This window comes from Mizuhopecten yessoensis, unplaced genomic scaffold (genome assembly GCF_002113885.1).
Source record: "Mizuhopecten yessoensis strain PY_sf001 unplaced genomic scaffold, ASM211388v2 scaffold2329, whole genome shotgun sequence".
In the NCBI taxonomy this organism is placed as follows: domain Eukaryota; kingdom Metazoa; phylum Mollusca; class Bivalvia; order Pectinida; family Pectinidae; genus Mizuhopecten; species Mizuhopecten yessoensis.
In genome coordinates, this window is record NW_018404492.1 from 578,130 (window position 1) to 598,601 (window position 20,472).

A 20,472-nucleotide genomic window follows, 5' to 3' on the forward strand; every position below is an offset into this window, starting at 1 on the left:
GGGGGGGGGTAAGTTTTATTTTGGTGGTGCGTCGGTTATAAAAGTCGATAACATGAAAACAATTGCTAAGTCCTATTTGAAATAGCGACGTTCCTGAAACTGAGAACAACTTCATTACAGGCTGGATCAGTAGTCACAGATACAGGTAGTACGCCTCTTCTCTCAGCAATAGTGAATGTGTGTCTTAGAGTGTATTTTATGAATTTTAAAAATGTTGTCTCATCAAATGGCAAATGCAGAGAATTATTTAAGTCGCATCTGTAATATCTTTTGCAATAATGTGATTTGATAATAATAGGTATTATAGACCGTGTACATCCACCGATATGTAAGCCAGCCAATCTACTGATTCAGAAATCAAGTTTATATTGAGCTAACAGCAAACTAGTCAACAAGTTTGTCGAAGTACTGGGCAGCTATTCGCGTCACAGTAAACATCAATTTCAAACAAACGCTTATTTCTTTCTGGCGAAATAAACGTCATTAACCGTAACTGTGTTTGGTACTAATGACGTGTGGTAATTTTGATCACGTGAAACATCAGAAATCCTTGTGATCATACAGCACGTGCACCTGGGACCTCTTTATGATGACACGATATCTTTTTTTGTGATACATGTAATATACGGAACACGAGGTTATCTGCAATTCTACGGAACAAAGGTTGCTTTTGTGGTTATCATACGGGACCCTGACTACATAGAACCTAAAAGCTCTATGCCAACTCCGATTGGCTCGGCAGTGATCACTGGGGTTGTCTTAAGATCACAACGGAAAAGTAGTGGAAAATAAATGGACGTATCTAAGATTATACATGTGGTTACAGGTACAACAACCATAACGGTTAATAGGTTGATTATTCACGAGCAAAGGTTTCTTTTCACGTGCAGGTTTCACCTGCAAAATATCCACAATTATAAATTTGATTTTTGCTGGTAATATTACATTGTGTTTACCTTCTATAAAAAGTGCCCGGATGTACATGTACAGACATGTGGCGGGACAAATGTATGGACGTTAGGTGGGAACCCATGCTGTACTAAAATCAGTGCCCGGATGTACGAATGTGTATCGGGAACTAAGCTGAATGAATATCGGGTAGCCAGTCTATTTATATTTGTGAAACGATTCATGAGATTGTAAATATGTATAAGTTTCCATGAAATAAAAGATCATCATCATCGTCTTAATGTGTCGGCGTTCTCGATTCTGACGCACTACATTCGACATGTATTCTGGTACATGTACAGTAGAAGGTAGTACTAAAAGTTTGCTGGATAACCGAACTACTCGGTAGTGAAGCGGACGTAAAACCTATCAATCAATCAATCAAGAACGGGCTGGTGTTAGTTCTACTTTGTTAAAACGGACGAGCAGCACGACTAACTGTAAAATGTTAAACAATACAAGCAACACTAATCACACTAATAAATGTTTGATGAATTCTGCACGCTCCATTCCAACGTCGAGTATATTAAAATGATCGGAATCGCTTTCGAAGAGGTGGCTACATTGCAGTTATAAGATTTGATTTAATATAATAAACATATTATAATAGAGTGTCTGTTTCTCTAAACCCTTAATAGATGATTCCCCCGATCTAGCAGGTGGTCTTTGCAAACATTTAGTTGATTTCAGTTAAAAACCGCACAAAATCCAAGTAGGTGTTTCGTACATTTTTCACACCACTGTACTGGATGCCTGGGAAAGTCGAACAGTGAATACAAGCTCCTGCAAGAGTCCGACTATATGTGGTTCTGCACTGCTTGCAAAGATAAGGTTAAGAAAAACATCATCACTGATAGGAAAATAGAGGAGGTATGTAAGGACACACTGGTAAAGTGTGAGGCCATCGTGGAGAAATGCGAGAAAAGGATCTCCGCCCTAGAAGCCATAATAGCAGCAAACAAATGCGACAAGGAAGCATTGAAGGATACAGTGTGTACGATAGTAAAGGAGATGGGAAACTCAGAACAAGGGAGCCTAATAGAATGGCCAAAACCACAGGCAGCAGGGACGGCCAAGTCAAGCCCGCATCCAAACACAACCGTGACAAACATAATGTCCGAAATAAACGAGAGGAAATCTAGGGAGAGCAACATAATAATATATGGCATTCCAGAAAAAGACTCGTCCAACACGAATGAAAGGATAGTCCATGACACTGGGATCGTTATGAACATACTGAGGAAATGTAATGCCAGCCCTGCAGAGAAGGATGATGTCAAGTGTTCACGGCTTGGAAAATTCAACAAGGAGATCGCAAAGGAACAGCGGAAAGATAGACCATTGTTGGTATCGCTTGGAAACATGGAAACCAAAAAAGCAATGTTTAAAAGTATAAAGAATTTAGGTGGAGAGGAGGAATTTAAAAATGTAAGAATAAGCAACGATCTGACTAAGGCAGAGAGGGAACAGGAAAAACAACTGTGGGAGCAAGCTAAAGCGAAACAGCAACAAAACCCATCGGGGGAATTTACATACAAGGTCCGGGGACCACCGTGGGCCAGGAAAATAATAAAAGTACCGACCACAGTAAACAAGGAGGCCGAGTAACATACCAGAAAAAAATAGTCTCGAACAAACACCGGGAAAAACGCCCAAACCAAAAGTCAATCGATAATCTAAAATGCATGTACACAAACGCCGACCAGTTAAAAAACAAAATGTCAGAACTAAACATTCGAGCAAACGATATAAAACCAGACATCATAGCAATTACAGAGGTAAAAGCAAAAACTAGAATACAGAATATGAAAGCAACAGAATACAGTATAGACGGGAACCAAAGCTACAAGTTGTTTAGTAAAAACATTGAAAATACGGAGGGCAGGGGAATGCTAATACTAATCAACTCGGATCTGATAGCCGAGGAAGTAAACATGGAAACATCGTTCCAGGAGAACCTATTTGTGGAAATAAGTATAACCAATAAAACGAAACTTCTAGTAGGCCTTATATATAGATCGGACTCGGGAACCACGGATAACAACAACAAATTGCAAGATCTGATAGAAGAAGCGGCCCGGAAAGGAAACGGAAAACTAATAATAATGGGAGACTTAAATTATCCAGGCATAAATTGGGAGTCATGGAATACTAGGGGTGAAAGCACCGAAACAAAAGAATACAAATTTATACAAAAGCTACAAGACAATTTTCTTGTTCAACATGTACAGGAGCCGACAAGATGGCGAGGGAGAGACAACCCGCATATCCTTGATCTCGTAATAACTAAGGATGAAAACTCGCTTTCAAATATTGAATACCAAAGTGCACTTGGTAAGAGCGACCACTGTGTCCTATTGTTTAATGTAATATGCAATATGAAAGTAAATCTACACAGTAAAAAGAAAATATGCTACAAACAGGCCGATTATGAAACAATCAATGCCGAACTGAATAAGATAAATTGGGACGAAGTATTAAATAATTCTAACAGCATCAATGACAATTGGAGCAACTTTAGTACCATAAAAAAAACAAGTGGAAGAGGAACATGTACCAACAAAAATCATTACAATGGGTAGAAACAACAAACACAGCTTTCCTGCTGACAAGGCAACACTGGAGGCTATCAAAAAGAAACATTCATTGTCTAGAAAGGCGTCTACAAGTAAAGACATGGAAGTAAGAAAACAGTATAATAAGACTAGAAATAAAGTAAGAAAACTAACTCGGAAACTAAGAAAGGAGTATGAACACAGTATTGCTGCAAAAGCCAAAACCGACCCTAAAGCAATTTGGAACTATATAAAATCAAAATCAACAACAAAATCCGATATCGGAGATCTTTACTCAAAGTCTAAAGACAAAACCTCTGCGAAAGTATCATCAGACAAGGGAAAGGCGGATGTACTTTGTAACTTCTTTAGTAGTGTCTTTGTAAAGGAGGAGACGGGAATTACACCGGAACTACAACAAAAGGAATTAACCGAGGAAATGACAGCTTTGAACGTGAAAGACGAGTCGGTAATAAAAGTGATAAAAAATCTCAAACCGGAAAAGTCTCCAGGATTAGACGAATTCCACCCAATGTTTCTCAAAAACACTGCCCCATCAATATCAGGTCCCTTGACGAAAATCTTAAACCAATCGTTATCAACAGGAACAATACCAGACGAATGGGAAAAAAGCCCGGGTTTGTGCCATATATAACAAAGGCGATAAATGTGAAGCAGGCAACTATAGGCCAGTTAGTTTAACATCCGTGGTATGCAAAGTTCTAGAGTCTATAGTAAGGGAACATATTACAAAATTCATGAGGAACAATAATTACTTTTCAGAGAAGCAGTACGGTTTCATATCTGGAAGATCAACTTGTCTACAACTTTTAGAAGTGATGGATAAATGGACTGAAGCCCTGGACAAAGGCCAGGTTATAGATTGTATATACATTGACTTTCAAAAGGCTTTCAATACAGTTCCACACAATAGGCTCCTCAACAAACTACAGTCATATAACTTCTCCAAATCAAATAACCTCCTGGATATCATCATTTTTGAAAGGTCGAAAACAGAAAGTAACGGTGAACGGTGTAGACTCCGAATGGACTAAGGTAACATCTGGAATCCCACAAGGTTCTGTGCTAGGACCACTGATGTTCGTGATATTTGTAAATGACCTCCCAGGAGTAGTTTAATCCGATATGTACTTATTTGCGGACGACACTAAAATATTTAAAATAATACAAAAAGAAGGGGACAGTGTCGAGCTTCAGAAAGACCTTGATGTAATGTGTAAGTGGAGTGACACGTGGCTTCTCAAAATGCACCCAGACAAGTGTAAGCATATGCGAATAGGCAAGGAAAGAAGCAGAGGGAAAAACAAACCAGAACCAATCTACCACCTAGATGGCAAAATGTTGGAGACATCCGACCAGGAAAAAGATATCGGTGTAATTANCCTTCCGGGGATGAGAGACCTCACCTACAGTCAGAGACTTGAGAAACTTAAACTACCAACGTTGGCCTTCAGGAGATGTAGGGGAGATATGATAGAACTGTACAAAATTATAAACGAAATATATGATACAGAATGTTGTAATGCAATCACACTTTGGAAAGATGCCGCTGATCGTCACAGCAACAGAGGACATAGCAAAAAAGTATACCCTAAGCGTGCAACAATGATGCTTAGGAAAAACTTTTTTTCAATAAGAACAGTGACAATATGGAACGATCTGCCTGAAAATGTTGTCTCCGCACCAAATGTAAATGTATTTAAAAACAGGCTAGATACCCACTGGAAACATCAAGAACTTTTCTTTAACTACAAATCATTAATCAAACCATAGACATTAACGTGTACCGAATAGAAATATATATATTTATGTATTGTGTAATATAAGAGTCTGGTATAGAGGACTTTCACTAGTCCTGAACCGGAAATAAACTTAACTTAACTAACTTAACTTAAAAGAACTAAAGTAAAAATCCTTTAAGCTGTTTGTAATCTTACCAAGTCGAGTGTTAACAATTTCAGATAGAGGATGCCATTTTGAGTTTTATTATGCTTATTATTTGCTTGCTGGAGTCGAATCAATGGTGAGGATGTTCAAACCAAGATGTAAAATAGAGTCATATAAAATATTTTCGAGGACTCATCAGTCGGACGAGCTAACAGACACGCGTATCTTGTGAAATAAATACTTCAGGTTTCCCTTCGAAACAAGCAAGTTTCAAAGTTCCAGATGGAGCAAATCTTTAAATCCCGAGTCGTTGAAAAACAAAACAAGAGGCCCAATACGCCTGAATCGCTCACCTGGTATTAATCTCACACAAGTTGTTATCTTAAAAGTGGACTAATATACAGCTACAGGCAAAATATCTGTTCGATTCATTAGAATCTATTATATAATTGAAACATATGACGCCTGTGACCTTGAAAGTCGAACAAGGACATTAAGTTGAACAGAGTTTATAGCCTTTCGTCCCAGTATGCTTCTGGCGAAATACCATTACCTTGGACCTTTTGAATATTCAGAACAAGTCATTTAAATATATAAACATAGTTGATCACTGTGACCTTGAATATGAGCGAAGGTCATTCATTTGAACAAGCTTGGAAGCCCTTCATCCCAGCATCTAACTGGCAAAATAGAATAACCCTAGGCCTCTTGGTAATTCAGGAGAAGTAGTTTAAAGGTTTTAAACATATTTGACCCCTGTCACTTTGATGAAGGGTGAAGGTCATTCGTCTGAACAAACTTGGTAGCCCTTCAGCTCAGCATGTAACTGGCCAAATATCATCCTCCATTGCCTTTTGGTTATTGAGAAGAAGTTGTTTAAAGGTTTTAAACATATTTGACCCCTGTGACCTTGAAAGTGGGTCAAGGTTATGTATATGAACCAACTTGGTAGCCCTGCATCCCAGCATGTTACAGGCCCAATATCATCACCCTAGGCCTTATGGTTATTGAGAAGAAGTTGTTTAAAGTAAAATATTGACGCCTGGCGGCCGGACGATGGACGGACGACGTCGGGCCAGGTGAGCTAAAAACTAGAGTTGAGCACAGGTGTTCCGGAAAAATAACATTTTCTTGCACCGATTTAATATTGTCAACATAATCCGATAGATCTTATGTTAAACACACCATGAAATATGAAAATAGTCTGTAAAATCTTATTTTACCTCAGCACGAAACATTTACAAACAATAGCAAAGGGTCGGCTGATCTGCTACTAAGAAACCATAAAATATTGCCAAAGAGCCGGCTGATCTGATACAAACAACCATGAAACATTGGCAAAGAGCCAGCTGATCTGATACAAACAAACCATGAAACTACAAACAAACCATGAACAACTTAAGAACTATAAGCCAAATGCTAACTAATACCCCGCTCCTATATAAACCAGAACTGTACGCTAACAGCTTACTTATGCAAAACAATATAGTCTCCCATCAGTAATGAGTTATGGAAATCACTATTTTATTAAAAACAAAAAAATAAAATAACAAAAAAATAAACAAGTAATTCGAACAAAGGGGCTTAACTCCATCAAAAAGGGTCGAAATCCCAAATTAAAATGACAGTGCACCACAACATAAGATACCAATGAAATCCACCTGTTAGTTAAGGAGGAGTTGCACGGACAAGTATTTCGTACAAAGGGGCATAACTCCATCAAAAAGGGTCGAACTCCCAAACTAAAATGCCAGTGCACAACAACATAAGATACCAATCATTCATGCAAAGTTTCAATGAAATCCACCTGTTAGTTAAGGAGGAGTTGCATGGACAAGTATTTTTCACAACGGGGCATAACTACATCAAAAAGTGTCGAAATCTCAAATTAAAAGACCGGTGCACAGCTACATAAGATACTGATCCTTCATGCGAAGTTTCAATGAAATCCACCTGTTAGTTAAGGAGGAGTTGCATGGACAAGTATTTTTCACAACGGGGCATAACTACATCAAAAAGTGTCGAAATCTCAAATTAAAAGACCGGTGCACAGCTACATAAGATACTGATCCTTCATGCGAAGTTTCAATGAAATCCACCTGTTAGTTAAGGAGGAGTTGCATGGACAAGTATTTTTCACAACGGGGCATAACTACATCAAAAAGTGTCGAAATCTCAAATTAAAAGACCGGTGCACAGCTACATAAGATACTGATCCTTCATGCGAAGTTTCAATGAAATCCACCTGTTAGTTAAGGAGGAGTTGCACGGACAAGTTACTGTGGACGACATCCAGACATCCAGACAGGGTGATTCCAGTTTACCCCCACCCCCTAACTTCGTTGCGGGAGTATAATTGTCAAAGAATTGTGGATCTGATAAAAACATCCGTAAAGATTTGATAGAAAAAAACATGCAAGACGGTTGTCAAAGATCTGATAGACACCCCGACGAAAAAAGTACTCATTATATACGATATTCGATAATAACACATCAATCACATATGTAGCCTAAAATTGTTTACAAGACCCGTTTCTAGCACTTCATTGTATTATGTACTCAATGTATTTACAAAAACTTATATGTTTACCAGATTTAATACAAACACATTAATTAAACATGTTTCCGATTTTGATACAAACACAACAAATTACAAGTGTCAAACCAGATTTAATACAAACATATCGATGATACATGACAATTGTGTTAACGAGATTTCATACATGTATTTACCTACTAGACGGAACTACTTTTTATGGGAATCCCCTTGTCATGGCGAACTGAAAAGATCCTGTTATTTGCAAAAAATATCAAAGTTTATAAAAGCTTTGTATCAATCTCTACCAAATACGGAAGGTATGTGATAAAAGAAAAACCACACACTTGTGTTTTTCTAACGAATCTGAAAGCACTCATTTATTGCGCAGACGCATATATTCTCTCGTGCGATACTTTCTGATTCGTTAGAATATACATATTTAATAAAATATCACTGTGAAATGAGTATACAAAATATGTTAGTAAATATATAAATTATATTCCATGTTTAAAACTAGTATGAAGTGTATTAAAATCATTTATTTGATACATGTACGTGTAGATAGAATACAATACCCGACAACATGATGGAAGACGGAAGTAAACGGGAAGACAAAAGTGACTACAGTGTTATCCAAAGTGAAATTAAGAGGTCAATATATATATATGAGAAATCATAACCTAATTATCTAGTGTTTTGCCTGCAGTAGAACAGCTAGGGGTCCTCAAACAAAATATCTGTCATTTACAAGATACTGAGCAGCGCGTAGTACATTGTACCAGAGTTCGTCAGTTTCAGTAGAAATTTTCAGACATGATACTCGGCAGGAGCAATATGTAAAGAGGTGATTTATGCTGGAACAATGTTAAAACGTTATTCAAAAATAGCTGGAGGATATATTGTATATATTTACTGTGGTGGGAAGTAATTAGTTTAGCCAATGTAACATGTACACGTTAAGGACAAATTTATTAAACTATTGGGAAATAAATTCACGATCAGAACAATATCTAACGTATTGTTGGATAAATATTTTCAAAAATGATGATTTAAGAAATTTACCAAAATTACAAAATAAAAATATTCCGAAGTGTCCGATAAATTACCTCTTACCTTGAAGAGGTACCTTCATACCTCCATGTATCATAAAACTTAAATCTCAAGTCGTCAACTACTTAATATCCTTGATAATTTCTTAAATAAAAGACAGTCACCCATGAATGACAAGAATACATTGAAGCTGTTCCTACATTATCTTACACAAATTGCAAAAGCCTCTGGTATGATGACTTTACATACATGAAATTAGTTCTGAATATGCGTAGGAAACAGAAGTTAATGTTTGAATTACAGAAAAATATTTGCTTAAACTATTCCATTATGAAAGATACTCTTGAATAACTTAATAACGATGTTTGTCAGGTAATGAGCATATTTTTACCGAGGTGGAGACATTTTTTTATTGATATGCAGATTTTGTATCATTTTTACAATTACATGTAACAACAACCCATCACAGGAAATATATCTAATAACATCATAATGCTTGTTTGTTGGTAAAACATTACTCATTAAAATTAATCGACTCTTACCCACAAACTTTCAATTTTAGAACTGGAATTGAATATGATGTAAACTGAAGGACATTTCTATGTGCTCCAATCCACAGTCAAAGGGGACATTATATAACATCTAATTGAAAACAAAAGCTTGCTGATCCAAAAACCAAGAAAAGCTTACAGAGGGGTTCCAAAAAAAATAAGAGACTTGGCACATTTACTTACTATGAATAACCACATACAAATATAATAATGCAAATTTAAACAGTATGTCACAAAATCAGGTTTACAATATTTCCGTTACTAGCACTCTACCTTGTGTAAACAGTAACATCCTTGGTTTGAAGTTTGTATCAAACTATCACAGTGTCATGGCTGGAAGCACATTTATCACCAGTTTTTGTCTTTGTCCGATCGATACTCTGGTTGTTGATGTTGTTTACAATACCAAAAAACACTGAACTCATTCACCCCTGCAATTTCATATTGAACTATTCCAACCTTTGAATCGGAAGAGTTCAAATGTGTCTTCAGGGGTGAATGAGTTAAAGAATCATTGATGGTTTTCTACAGGCCATTTACAACGTAACTACACCAGTGAGGTATGAGTTCATTATGTCCGTAGCACTACATGCTGACCTGCACGCTAGCACATTGTAATATGAGTTCATTATGTCCGTAGCACTATATGCTGACCTGCACGCTAGTACATTGTAATATGAGTTCATTATGTCCGTAGCACTATATGCTGACCTGCACGCTAGTACATTGTAATATGAGTTCATTATGTCCGTAGCACTATATGCTGACCTGCACGCTAGTACATTGTAATATGAGTTCATTATGTCCGTAGCACTATATGCTGACCTGCACGCTAGTACATTGTAATATGAGTTCATTATGTCCGTAGCACTATATGCTGACCTGCACGCTAGTACATTGTAATATGAGTTCATTATGTCCGTAGCACTATATGCTGACCTGCACGCTAGTACATTGTAATATGAGTTCATTATGTCCGTAGCACTATATGCTGACCTGCACGCTAGTACATTGTAATATGAGTTCATTATGTCCGTAGCACTATATGCTGACCTGCACGCTAGTACATTGTAATATGAGTTCATTATGTCCGTAGCACTATATGCTGACCTGCACGCTAGTACATTGTAATATGAGTTCATTATGTCCGTAGCACTATATGCTGACCTGCACGCTAGTACATTGTAATATGAGTTCATTATGTCCGTAGCACTATATGCTGACCTGCACGCTAGTACATTGTAATATGAGTTCATTATGTCCGTAGCACTATATGCTGACCTGCACGCTAGTACATTGTAATATGAGTTCATTATGTCCGTAGCACTATATGCTGACCTGCACGCTAGTACATTGTAATATGAGTTTTTACTTTTGCTGGAAATAGTTCCCTCTACAACATGTCTGCTACAAATTTTCCACTTCATCGTCTGCGTCATCTCTTTCTTTTGCAACACGTTTCAGAATTAACTCTTTCACAAGTTTATGCTGAAAGCTTCCTATGCACTTCTCACCTTCCTCTCTTTGACCTTCCATTCCTGCCATTCCCGACACAGGATTGTTAGCCTTGGTAAGGAGAGAAAGAATACTAAGCTCCCCATTCTCTTCTAATTCCTCAACAGCTGAATTGAAGGAATGCAGCAACCAACCACCCGTTTTGTTACTACATTTACTTGTATATTCTGTAAAAACATTAAAAGTCTTGTTAATAAATTCACATTCAATTTCTGTAAAAAAACAAAACAAGAGGCACAAGGGCCTTAGCCGTCACCTGAGTTATATCATAGGTACTGGTAGCTTTATTTTATGGTTGAGATGTGATGTGGAAATCAGCATGTAAACTAAGTGAAATACAATACTTGCAGGAATTCCAATTTTACAATATAATACATGTACTGTCATCCACCAAAGATGATTCTGACCAAGAAATAACGATTTTCCCTGGCCCCTAGGGTTCAGGTAGGAATCCCAATTTTACAATTTAAAACCATCTTCCTCCAAGGATAATTCTCATTAAGAAAGAATAATTTCCAACAGAAAATTGTCAAAATATACCCAAAAGTGTTGTTTACCTATATAAACTATAGTAAACTAAACCCCCTCCCCAAGGGAGAACGGATAGCTCAGGGGTCTTGAAATTTACAATTTAAATAAAGCCCCTGATGATCTTTCCATCTATGCAGAGAAAATGACTAGTACCCGAGTCTGGAGAAGTAGTTTTTTGAAATACTGGTTAATTTTCCTTTTCGGGAATACCAATTTTACAATTTGATAGCCTCATCTACCAAGGATGATTTTGACCAAGTTTGAAAAAATTCCATCCACTGGTTCTTGAGAAGAAGTTGAATATGTAAAAAGTTTACGCACGACAGACGACGACGGACGGAAAGCGATTGAAATAAGTCACTTGAGCAAAGCTCAGGTGACCTAATAAGGGAGAGGAATCTTGGTACCAACCATTGTCAAATCTTCATTAGATCTATGCGCGATTAATATTTACGCTTCTTTACACTTTTTATACCCCAACTTGGGAGAGGGGGTATATAATATTTGTCAGTGTGTTTGTGAATCTGTCTGTCCATAGTGAAAAGCGTGTGTACATGCAAGATGCAACAATAATTGACAAATAAATATTTTCATGCTAGTATTTGGGAAGTATTCAAAATTAAAGAAACAGTCGTTTGAAAGTTTGTTCAAAGGTTTTGAATTTTTATGCATTTGGGGGCCAAAACACCCCCAAACCATACATAGTCCTTTATATCAACATTATGGCTTGGTATACGTAGTACCAAGTATCAAGTTCATCCTGGATACTCAAGGAGTTTCGTTCATTTGTACCCTCTGCACCCCTGTAATATGTCATGACAAAATCAAAGGCTCGGTGTGTGCCAACTTATGGATGAGACAAGAGGACTAGTTTGATCCTTTGTTGTACATTAACCAATTCTGGGGGTCACATAACGGTAAAACTGCCTGCCTTTGAAGTCGTGTGCTGTTCCTCTGTAATCTCCAGGACAGGTATCAGCCTAGCGATTGGTCGGTTTTTTTTATACCTGAGACCAATCACATATCTAGCCATGAACCTTCAATTTTGCTATGACATATTCCAGGTGTTCAGAGAGTGTATTATAGTGATCATAACCCCTGGAGTATCTAGGATGTATTAAGTTATACACCTGATTAGATTTTGGTAGTCATCTGTGTACAGTAGGACACATACTACAGTGTAAAGGTTTACAGTGCGGATATTGGACAGGTGACATACTTACCATGTGCACTTGCAAAAGCAACAACACAATCAGGAGGACACATTGGAGCAAACTCATGTGATAACTGGTCATCGTCCTAGTTAAAATAAAACGAACATTGATAATACATTGTACAAAATTGGCAGTTAAGAAAATTATACTGATCATGAGATGCAAAATGCCTTTATCGGTCACCTGTTCATGAAAGTTTTGGGTTGACTGTAGCAAATTACATGTTGAATTCTGCTCTTTGTTATCACAAAGTTATGGCAGAATTTCATTTTGAATAGACCTGAAAAATAACAGCAATTGGAGTGGATCATGTAGTGTGGTAGCTATAATAAGTATAATATACCGGGCCGGCTTGGTGAAAGGCCAGTGCGCTATCCACTGCACCACCTGACCACCCAAAATTAGTATAGTGAAAACGTGAATTGAATTTTACAGTATATGCATGTGAGCTGTCATTTAAGTTGGACTGTTTGTGGCATGTACATGAAACTATGCACCTAATTAAGTTGATGTAACATTAACGCTCACAAACATGCGCGCCATTTTGAATGGGATACTCAACGCAATTCCGACGTTTTCTGATATTTTCTGGTATGATGGCTTATAACAAGAGGCCCATGGGCCTTAACGGTCACCTGACATCCGATTCAAATTAGGACTGTCATCCAGGGGCCAATTCATACTTTTTGTCGGTCCGAATGACCTTGCTGCATCTTCCATTAATTTTTCCTTGTGAACACAATAACTTTTAACCGATTTTGATGAAACTTTGTATGCAGCTTTGTATCAATGAGATCTTGGATGAGTTTGAATACCGGACCAATTTGACCATAACTTACATATATTCCCCTTGGTAATTCTTTTATTGTTGGACCAAGTGAACACGATAACTGAAATAAATGGGTGTGACTCCAATTTTGACACAAGGGGGCTGTTTTGAACAAACTTGGTAACAGTATGTCTTCTGTTCTTGGTTAAAAGAAACAAGTAAAAGCGTAAATCAATCATTTATTAAGTAAGGCACAAAATTTTAATAGCACCTTGTTAGTAGCAAAAATGTGTCATGAATGAAAAAAAAGGTGTACCACATGAATTTACATCTATTCTTGTGTAATGTCAATCAACATTACAGGGACAAATAATGATATAATGACAAAGGGCAATAACTCTGCAGGTCACCGTCAAATAGTTAACGGACAAAGTTTCAATGAACTCCGTCAACATTTATTCAAGTTATCGTGTTTACAAGGTCCAATAATAATATTATTACAAAGGGCAATAGCTCTATAAGTTACTGTCGAATAATTCCCATTTTCGAACTCATCTGAGATCTTATTGTTATAAGGCCACATACAAAGTTTCATCAAACTTGGTTGATAATTACTTAAGTTATCGTGTTCACACAAGTTCCAATAATAATATTATTACAAAGGGCAATAACTCTGTTAGTTACTGTCGAATAATTCCCATTTATAGTCCGGGATCTTATTGATATATGGCTGCATACAAAGTTTCATCAAACTCTGTGAACATTTACTCAAGTTCTCGTGTTCACAAGGTCCAATAATAATATTATTACAAAGGGCAATAACTCTGTAAGTTACTGTCAAATAATTCCCATTATTGAACTCGTCCCGAGATCTTATTAAAAAATGTCTGCATGCAAAGTTTCATCAAACTCGGTTAACATTTACTCAAATTATCGTGTTCACAAGGTCCAATAATAATAATATTACAAAGGGCAATAACTCTGTAAAATACTGTGGAATAATTCCCATTTTTGACCTCGTCCGGGATCTTAATGATATATGGCTTCATACAAAGTTTCATCAAACTCTGTTAACATTTACTCAAGTTCCCGTATTCACGAGGTCCAATAATAATAATATTATTACAAAGGGCAATAACTCTGTAAGTTACTGTCAATAATTCCCATTTTCGAACTCGTCCAGGATCTTAATGATATATGGCTTCATACAAAGTTTCATCAAACTCTGTTAACATTTACTCAAGTTCCCGTGTTCACAAGGTCCAATAATAATGTAATTACAAAGGGCTATAACTCTGTAAGTTACCGTTGAATAATTCCCATTATTGAACTCGTCCCGAGATCTTATTGAAATATGTCTGCATTCAAAGTTTCATTAAACTCGGTTAACATTTACTCGAGTTCCCATGTTCACAAGGTCCAATAATAATATTATTACAAAGGGCAATAACTCTGTAAGTTACTGTCGAATAATTCCCATTTTCGAACTCGTCCAGGATCTTAATGATATTTGGCTTCATACAAAGTTTCATCAAACTCGGTTAACATTTACTCAAGTTCCCGTATTCAAAAGGTCCAATAAAAATAATATTATTACAAAGGGCAATAACTCTGTAAGTTACTGTCGAATAATTCCCATTTTCGACCTCATCCAGGATCTTATTGATATTTGGCTGCATACAAAGTTTCATCAAACTCGGTTAACATTTACTCAAGTTATCGTGTTCACAAGGAAAAGTTAACGCAAGACGCACGACGCACAAAACGCTATCAAAATAGGTTACCATGAAACCTGTGTGAAAGATATCAGTTTAATCAGGGACGTATAATATACTGTCCCTGGTTTTATCAAGTTAATAGAATCCGCCATTTCACTGACAAAAATGTAATAAATATATATATGCCAAATGAGGTACATGTTTACCAAAGGATCAGTGCAATGAATATAAAACGAGAACAGGTATAAATTTAGTAATGAGAGTCCTAATACATATCCTTTTGGGGTAGTGACCCCACTGCCCATATGACCACACTATCTATTACTTTTGGGGTATTGACCCCACTGCCCATATGACCATATTATCTATTACACTTGGGATAGTGACCCCACTGCCCATATGACCATACTATCTATTACGTTTGGGGTATTGACCCCACTGCCCATATGACCACACTATCTATTACTTTTGGGGTAGTGACCCCACTGCACATATGACCATACTATCTATTACTTTTGGGGTCTTGACCCCACTGCCCATATGACCATACTATCTATTACACTTGGGGTAGTGACCCCACTGCCCATATGATCATACTATCTATTACGTTTGGGGTAGTGACCCCACTGCCCATATGACCATACGATCTATTACTTTGGGGGTAGTGACCCCACTGCCCATATGACCATACGATCTATTACTTTGGGGGTAGTGACCCCACTGCCCATATGACCATACTATCTATTACCTTGGGGTAGTGACCCCACTGCCCATATGACCATATTATCTATTACTCTTGGGGTAGTGACCCCACTGCCCATATGACCATATTATCTATTACACTTGGGATAGTGACCCCACTGCCCATATGACCATACTAGCTATTACTTTGGGGGTAGTGACCCCACTGCCCATATGACCATATTATCTATTACTCTTGGGGTAGTGACCCCACTGCCCATATGACCACACTATCTATTTCTTTTGGGGTATTGACCCCACTGCCCATATGACCATATTATCTATTACTCTTGGGGTAGTGACCCCACTGCCCATATGACCACACTATCTATTACTTTTGGGGTAGTGACCCCACTGCACATATGACCATACTATCTATTACTTTTGGGGTCTTGACCCCACTGCCCATATGACCATACTATCTATTACACTTGGGGTAGTGACCCCACTGCCCATATGACCATACTATCTATTACTTATACACTGTTGTTGAGAACCCTTGACCCTGGGATCCTTGGACCCAACTACGGTTATAGCCCTTCATCACTTGGCCAGGGCATGTATGATAGTGAATAAGATTAAAATCACTAATACTGAATGTCCACCTCAATTTTCCATGCTGGGACCTTCCTCTTTGCCACTCGGGATGCCAAAGCCTAAGTCTATACACATTGAGTGCCCTTTGCCTAAGGATATTCCTTCCAGACCAAATTGGATTGAAGTCCATTTATTTATAAAGAAAGGAAAAGTTGGGCACTATAACAAACCATCGTTGTTGATGTACTGTTTGCAGAAGTGTCACCTGAGGCTGGTAGGGAAGATTCTGCCCCAGAGCCTTGATTGGTTACAGAGTCAGACTCTGATCTGTATCTATCTTCATCAGTTAATGTCATTGATCCTATTCCAGATTCAGGATCTTAAAAAGTGCAAAACAAACATTAAATATTAATAAATATCATATTTCATTGTGTATGTACTCCACCAAATACACTGTATCTACTCATGATGTGACATTCTACACAGTATTAAACACCTACTCATGTTGACAAACACATTTAAAACTAGATTAACTTACAGATAACCCTTCCCATTGCCTACATACACTGTGTGAAGCCTATTCATGAAACAGGTATGCTGGGAAACCTCTATTACACTGTATTTCAGTACTTGAGGTCAAAGTCAAAGGTGTAATTGAGGCCACAGTGACCTCAATTAGGATGTAACACACTGCCTTTCCATGATGCCAATTCATAAAACTGAAGCTGAGACAGTCAGTTCATTTTTGGATGTGATACACCCCATTCCCTTGATGATCCTATATATACAATGAAACAACGTTAGAACTTGAGGTCAAGGTTATAGGTCAAAGTGAGGTCACAGTCACAGTGACCTTGTCATGATGTACCTATATACAAAGTTCAATGGCCATTCGTGAAACAGTGACTGAGATATGTTCCAGACAGTCAGCACATACTGAGACAAGCATGGACAAAGCGAATACAAATAATATATATCTCCGACTTCGTTGGGGTATAAGAAAGCCTATGCTGACATATTATTAGTGTAGTATTAATGAAGAGAACAACATTTAATTATGTCATTGCCTGCCTGATCAATATTCTGATTGCTTTTTTTTTTACAATTTCACGATGAAAATATGGCTCCTATCCACATATCCTGCCAATGTCTATGTATTTAATTTGCCAAAAAAGGCAGAATATAAAAGGCAAAAGGGGGCATTTTTAGCAAATACTGTTGTAACTTCAATTTCTACAAAAAAGTTTAACCCAAGCATTTTTTATACACATTTGATGATTTGTTTTAATGAAATCATATAAGAAATTTGAGATCAATTTTTTAGTAAAAAGTGAAATAGCCAATGACTTCTTACCATACAGCAATTGACTATTTTGGACTAACAAATATATAAGTTGCTAAATTATATATATATTTTTTTTTTTTTAAAGTACTGTTCACAGCCTCGAAATGGTGCAGTGTTAATTTTGTGTTTTTATTACGAAACTAATATTCAGTCAGTTTAGAATTTGTGGGAAACTGATTGGTCTGTGTTGTGTCTGGTATTTTAAGATTTCTTATCCTATTTAGTGACCTTCACACAACACATTTTTACTATCAGCTGATCTGTTGAGCATCGACTGTTCAATAGAATGAAAACACATGTGATGAGTAATATATTACTTCCTTAAATAGTGTAGTAGACAAATATTTAGTTGGTTGAAGCAGCTAGAAAAATGGACCCGAATATAAATACTTTTATCTATGTACATGTATGTGTTTCAGTGTAAAACTGGCTGAGCAGCAATACTCAAATGTAATCTCAAATTTGATTCTGTTAACGACATTGGTGAATTTGGGAAGGAAGCTTTCCACGAAAATAACACTGATGCAAAACAAAAATGCCCACTATTATAGAGAGTTCTCCTTTACAAACATTGTAGAACATTTTGTTGTGGTTATATGGTACAATTGTATGAACATAAAAATAATTTGACTACTGCTTTGTTACAAAAAGATCGTTTTAGATGCCCAAAGTTTTACCCCTTTTATTATGATGGGCTAAATCAACAAGAGTACCGCGGGGCAGAACAATATACGCCATTAAGTGTTATATACTGTCTTACATTGAAATAAAATCTGCATCATTCTAAGAGTGGTTAGCTGGCATGCTATAAAAAATGTAGGAGAAAATCTCTGGACAAAAAATCAAATACTGAAATGAACAAAGGGCAATAACTTTTGCAAAAATCGTTGAATTAAAATTCTTTAAAGGGAGACACAACTTCATATCATGATTATAATGTATACCAAGTTTCAAAGAGATCCGTTGAAAAATGTAGGAGGAGATTGCCAGACAAAAATCAAATACTGAAATAAACAAAGGCCAATAACTTTTACAAAAATTGACGAATCACAATTCTTTTCAAGGAAACACAACAACATATCATGATTTTTTTAGCCTACTAAGTTTCAAAGAAATCCGTCAAAAAATGTAGGAGAAGATCTCCGGACAAAAAATCAAATACTGAAATGAACAAAGGGCAATAACTTTTGGAAAAATTGTTGAATCAAAATTCTTTGTAGGAGGAGATTGCCGGACAAACAAAAGTTTACGTCGGCCGGCCAGTCGGCTGGACAACGCCATACCATAATACTAGCGTCAAATTTGACAGGCGTATAATAATGACACGCAGACAGTGATGAATAAACAGAAGAGGCCACACAAGGTCTTCTCAGTTTTCTCACACAATGTATCCAAAAAGCCCACCTGATATAGGTGTATACTTTGCTTAATTCTAATAGATGTTACACTGTCAGGCTATGTATCTGTCATTTATATGCCTGCGACCAGCTGGTGATGTGCAGTAAAAGATGGCAGCTCAAGGGATATATACAAATTGCCTTACAAGAAAAAAAAAATCAAAAAAATCCTTTGGGTGAGGAGAGCTTATCATACCTTGAGCCTGCGGTACCTGTTGTTCAATCTGATGTACGAATACTGAAGTGCCAATATCGTCCTGTTCTCCTCTACAAGCCTGGAGGAAGAATTGCAGAATCTCATCATTTAAAGACAAGTAAGTATATAAGCATTTTCATCTACCCTAAATGTAGTTGATACTGCAGTCTTGGGCGCATTCATCAATTTTCATATCCCCTATGACCTATCAAAATACATTAGATAATGTAACGAGCTGACGGTCACCCATCCAGCTACTGACCACGCCCGACGTTGCTGAACTAATTAAGTGAGCGGGTCCCCAGGTTATACCGCATCACTGGAAAGCTAGCTTGCCAGTAAGGCAGCATTACCCCACAGATTCGTTAGCTGTTACACTATTCTCCCCTCAAGAGAAGTCTCGTCCTGAGACTTGGCCTAGGGAAACCCTTAGTACCTCCCCCTGTATTAATGCACCTTCCCTAACCACCGAAAACTGGCCTTGCATGATCCCACCACTGTCACCAAATGTGACGTGCTGGTGGTCGACCCATTCAGCTACTGACCACGCCCGACGTTGCTGAACTAGTCCCCTGGTTATACCGCATCACTCGAAAAGCTAGCCTGCCAGTACGGCAGTATTTTCCCCTCAAATTCCTTAGCTGTTACACTATGGTGTCACACTTATAATACACTGTTAACTGTAACATCATTATCAAGCAGTGTATCAGAAGAAAAACAAGAGATCCCAGAGGGAGCTTGGCTCCCACCTTTGTACCATCTTCATTAGTTCTTTGTCAGTTCGATCTTTTCTCTTCTTTCCTCTAATCTGTTTGATCGAGTCATGTTAACAGTAAATGCACCTTGAGGTAACTTTTGATCTTAACTTAATACTGATGTGTATGAAAGCCAACCTTCAAAGTGAGTTTGTCATTTCACATATTTACTAGTACAGTACTTAATGTGAAAGAAATAGAAT

General features: G+C 37.3%; 1 protein-coding gene across 1 annotated transcript in view; it reads right to left on the reverse strand.

Moving 5' to 3' along the window:
* Positions 1-8,259: 8,259 nt before the first annotated feature.
* LOC110445574 overlaps positions 8,260-20,472 on the reverse strand; it is a 21,262-nt gene continuing 9,049 nt past the window's right edge. Inside the window, exons 4-7 of the mRNA XM_021490241.1 lie at positions 19,515-19,593; positions 16,807-16,955; positions 12,821-12,896; positions 8,260-11,233 (exon numbers count right to left, since the gene is read on the reverse strand). Of these exons, the coding sequence (XP_021345916.1) occupies positions 10,959-11,233; positions 12,821-12,896; positions 16,807-16,955; positions 19,515-19,593 (579 nt within the window). The 3' untranslated portion in view covers positions 8,260-10,958. The remainder of the gene's footprint in view (positions 11,234-12,820; positions 12,897-16,806; positions 16,956-19,514; positions 19,594-20,472) is intronic.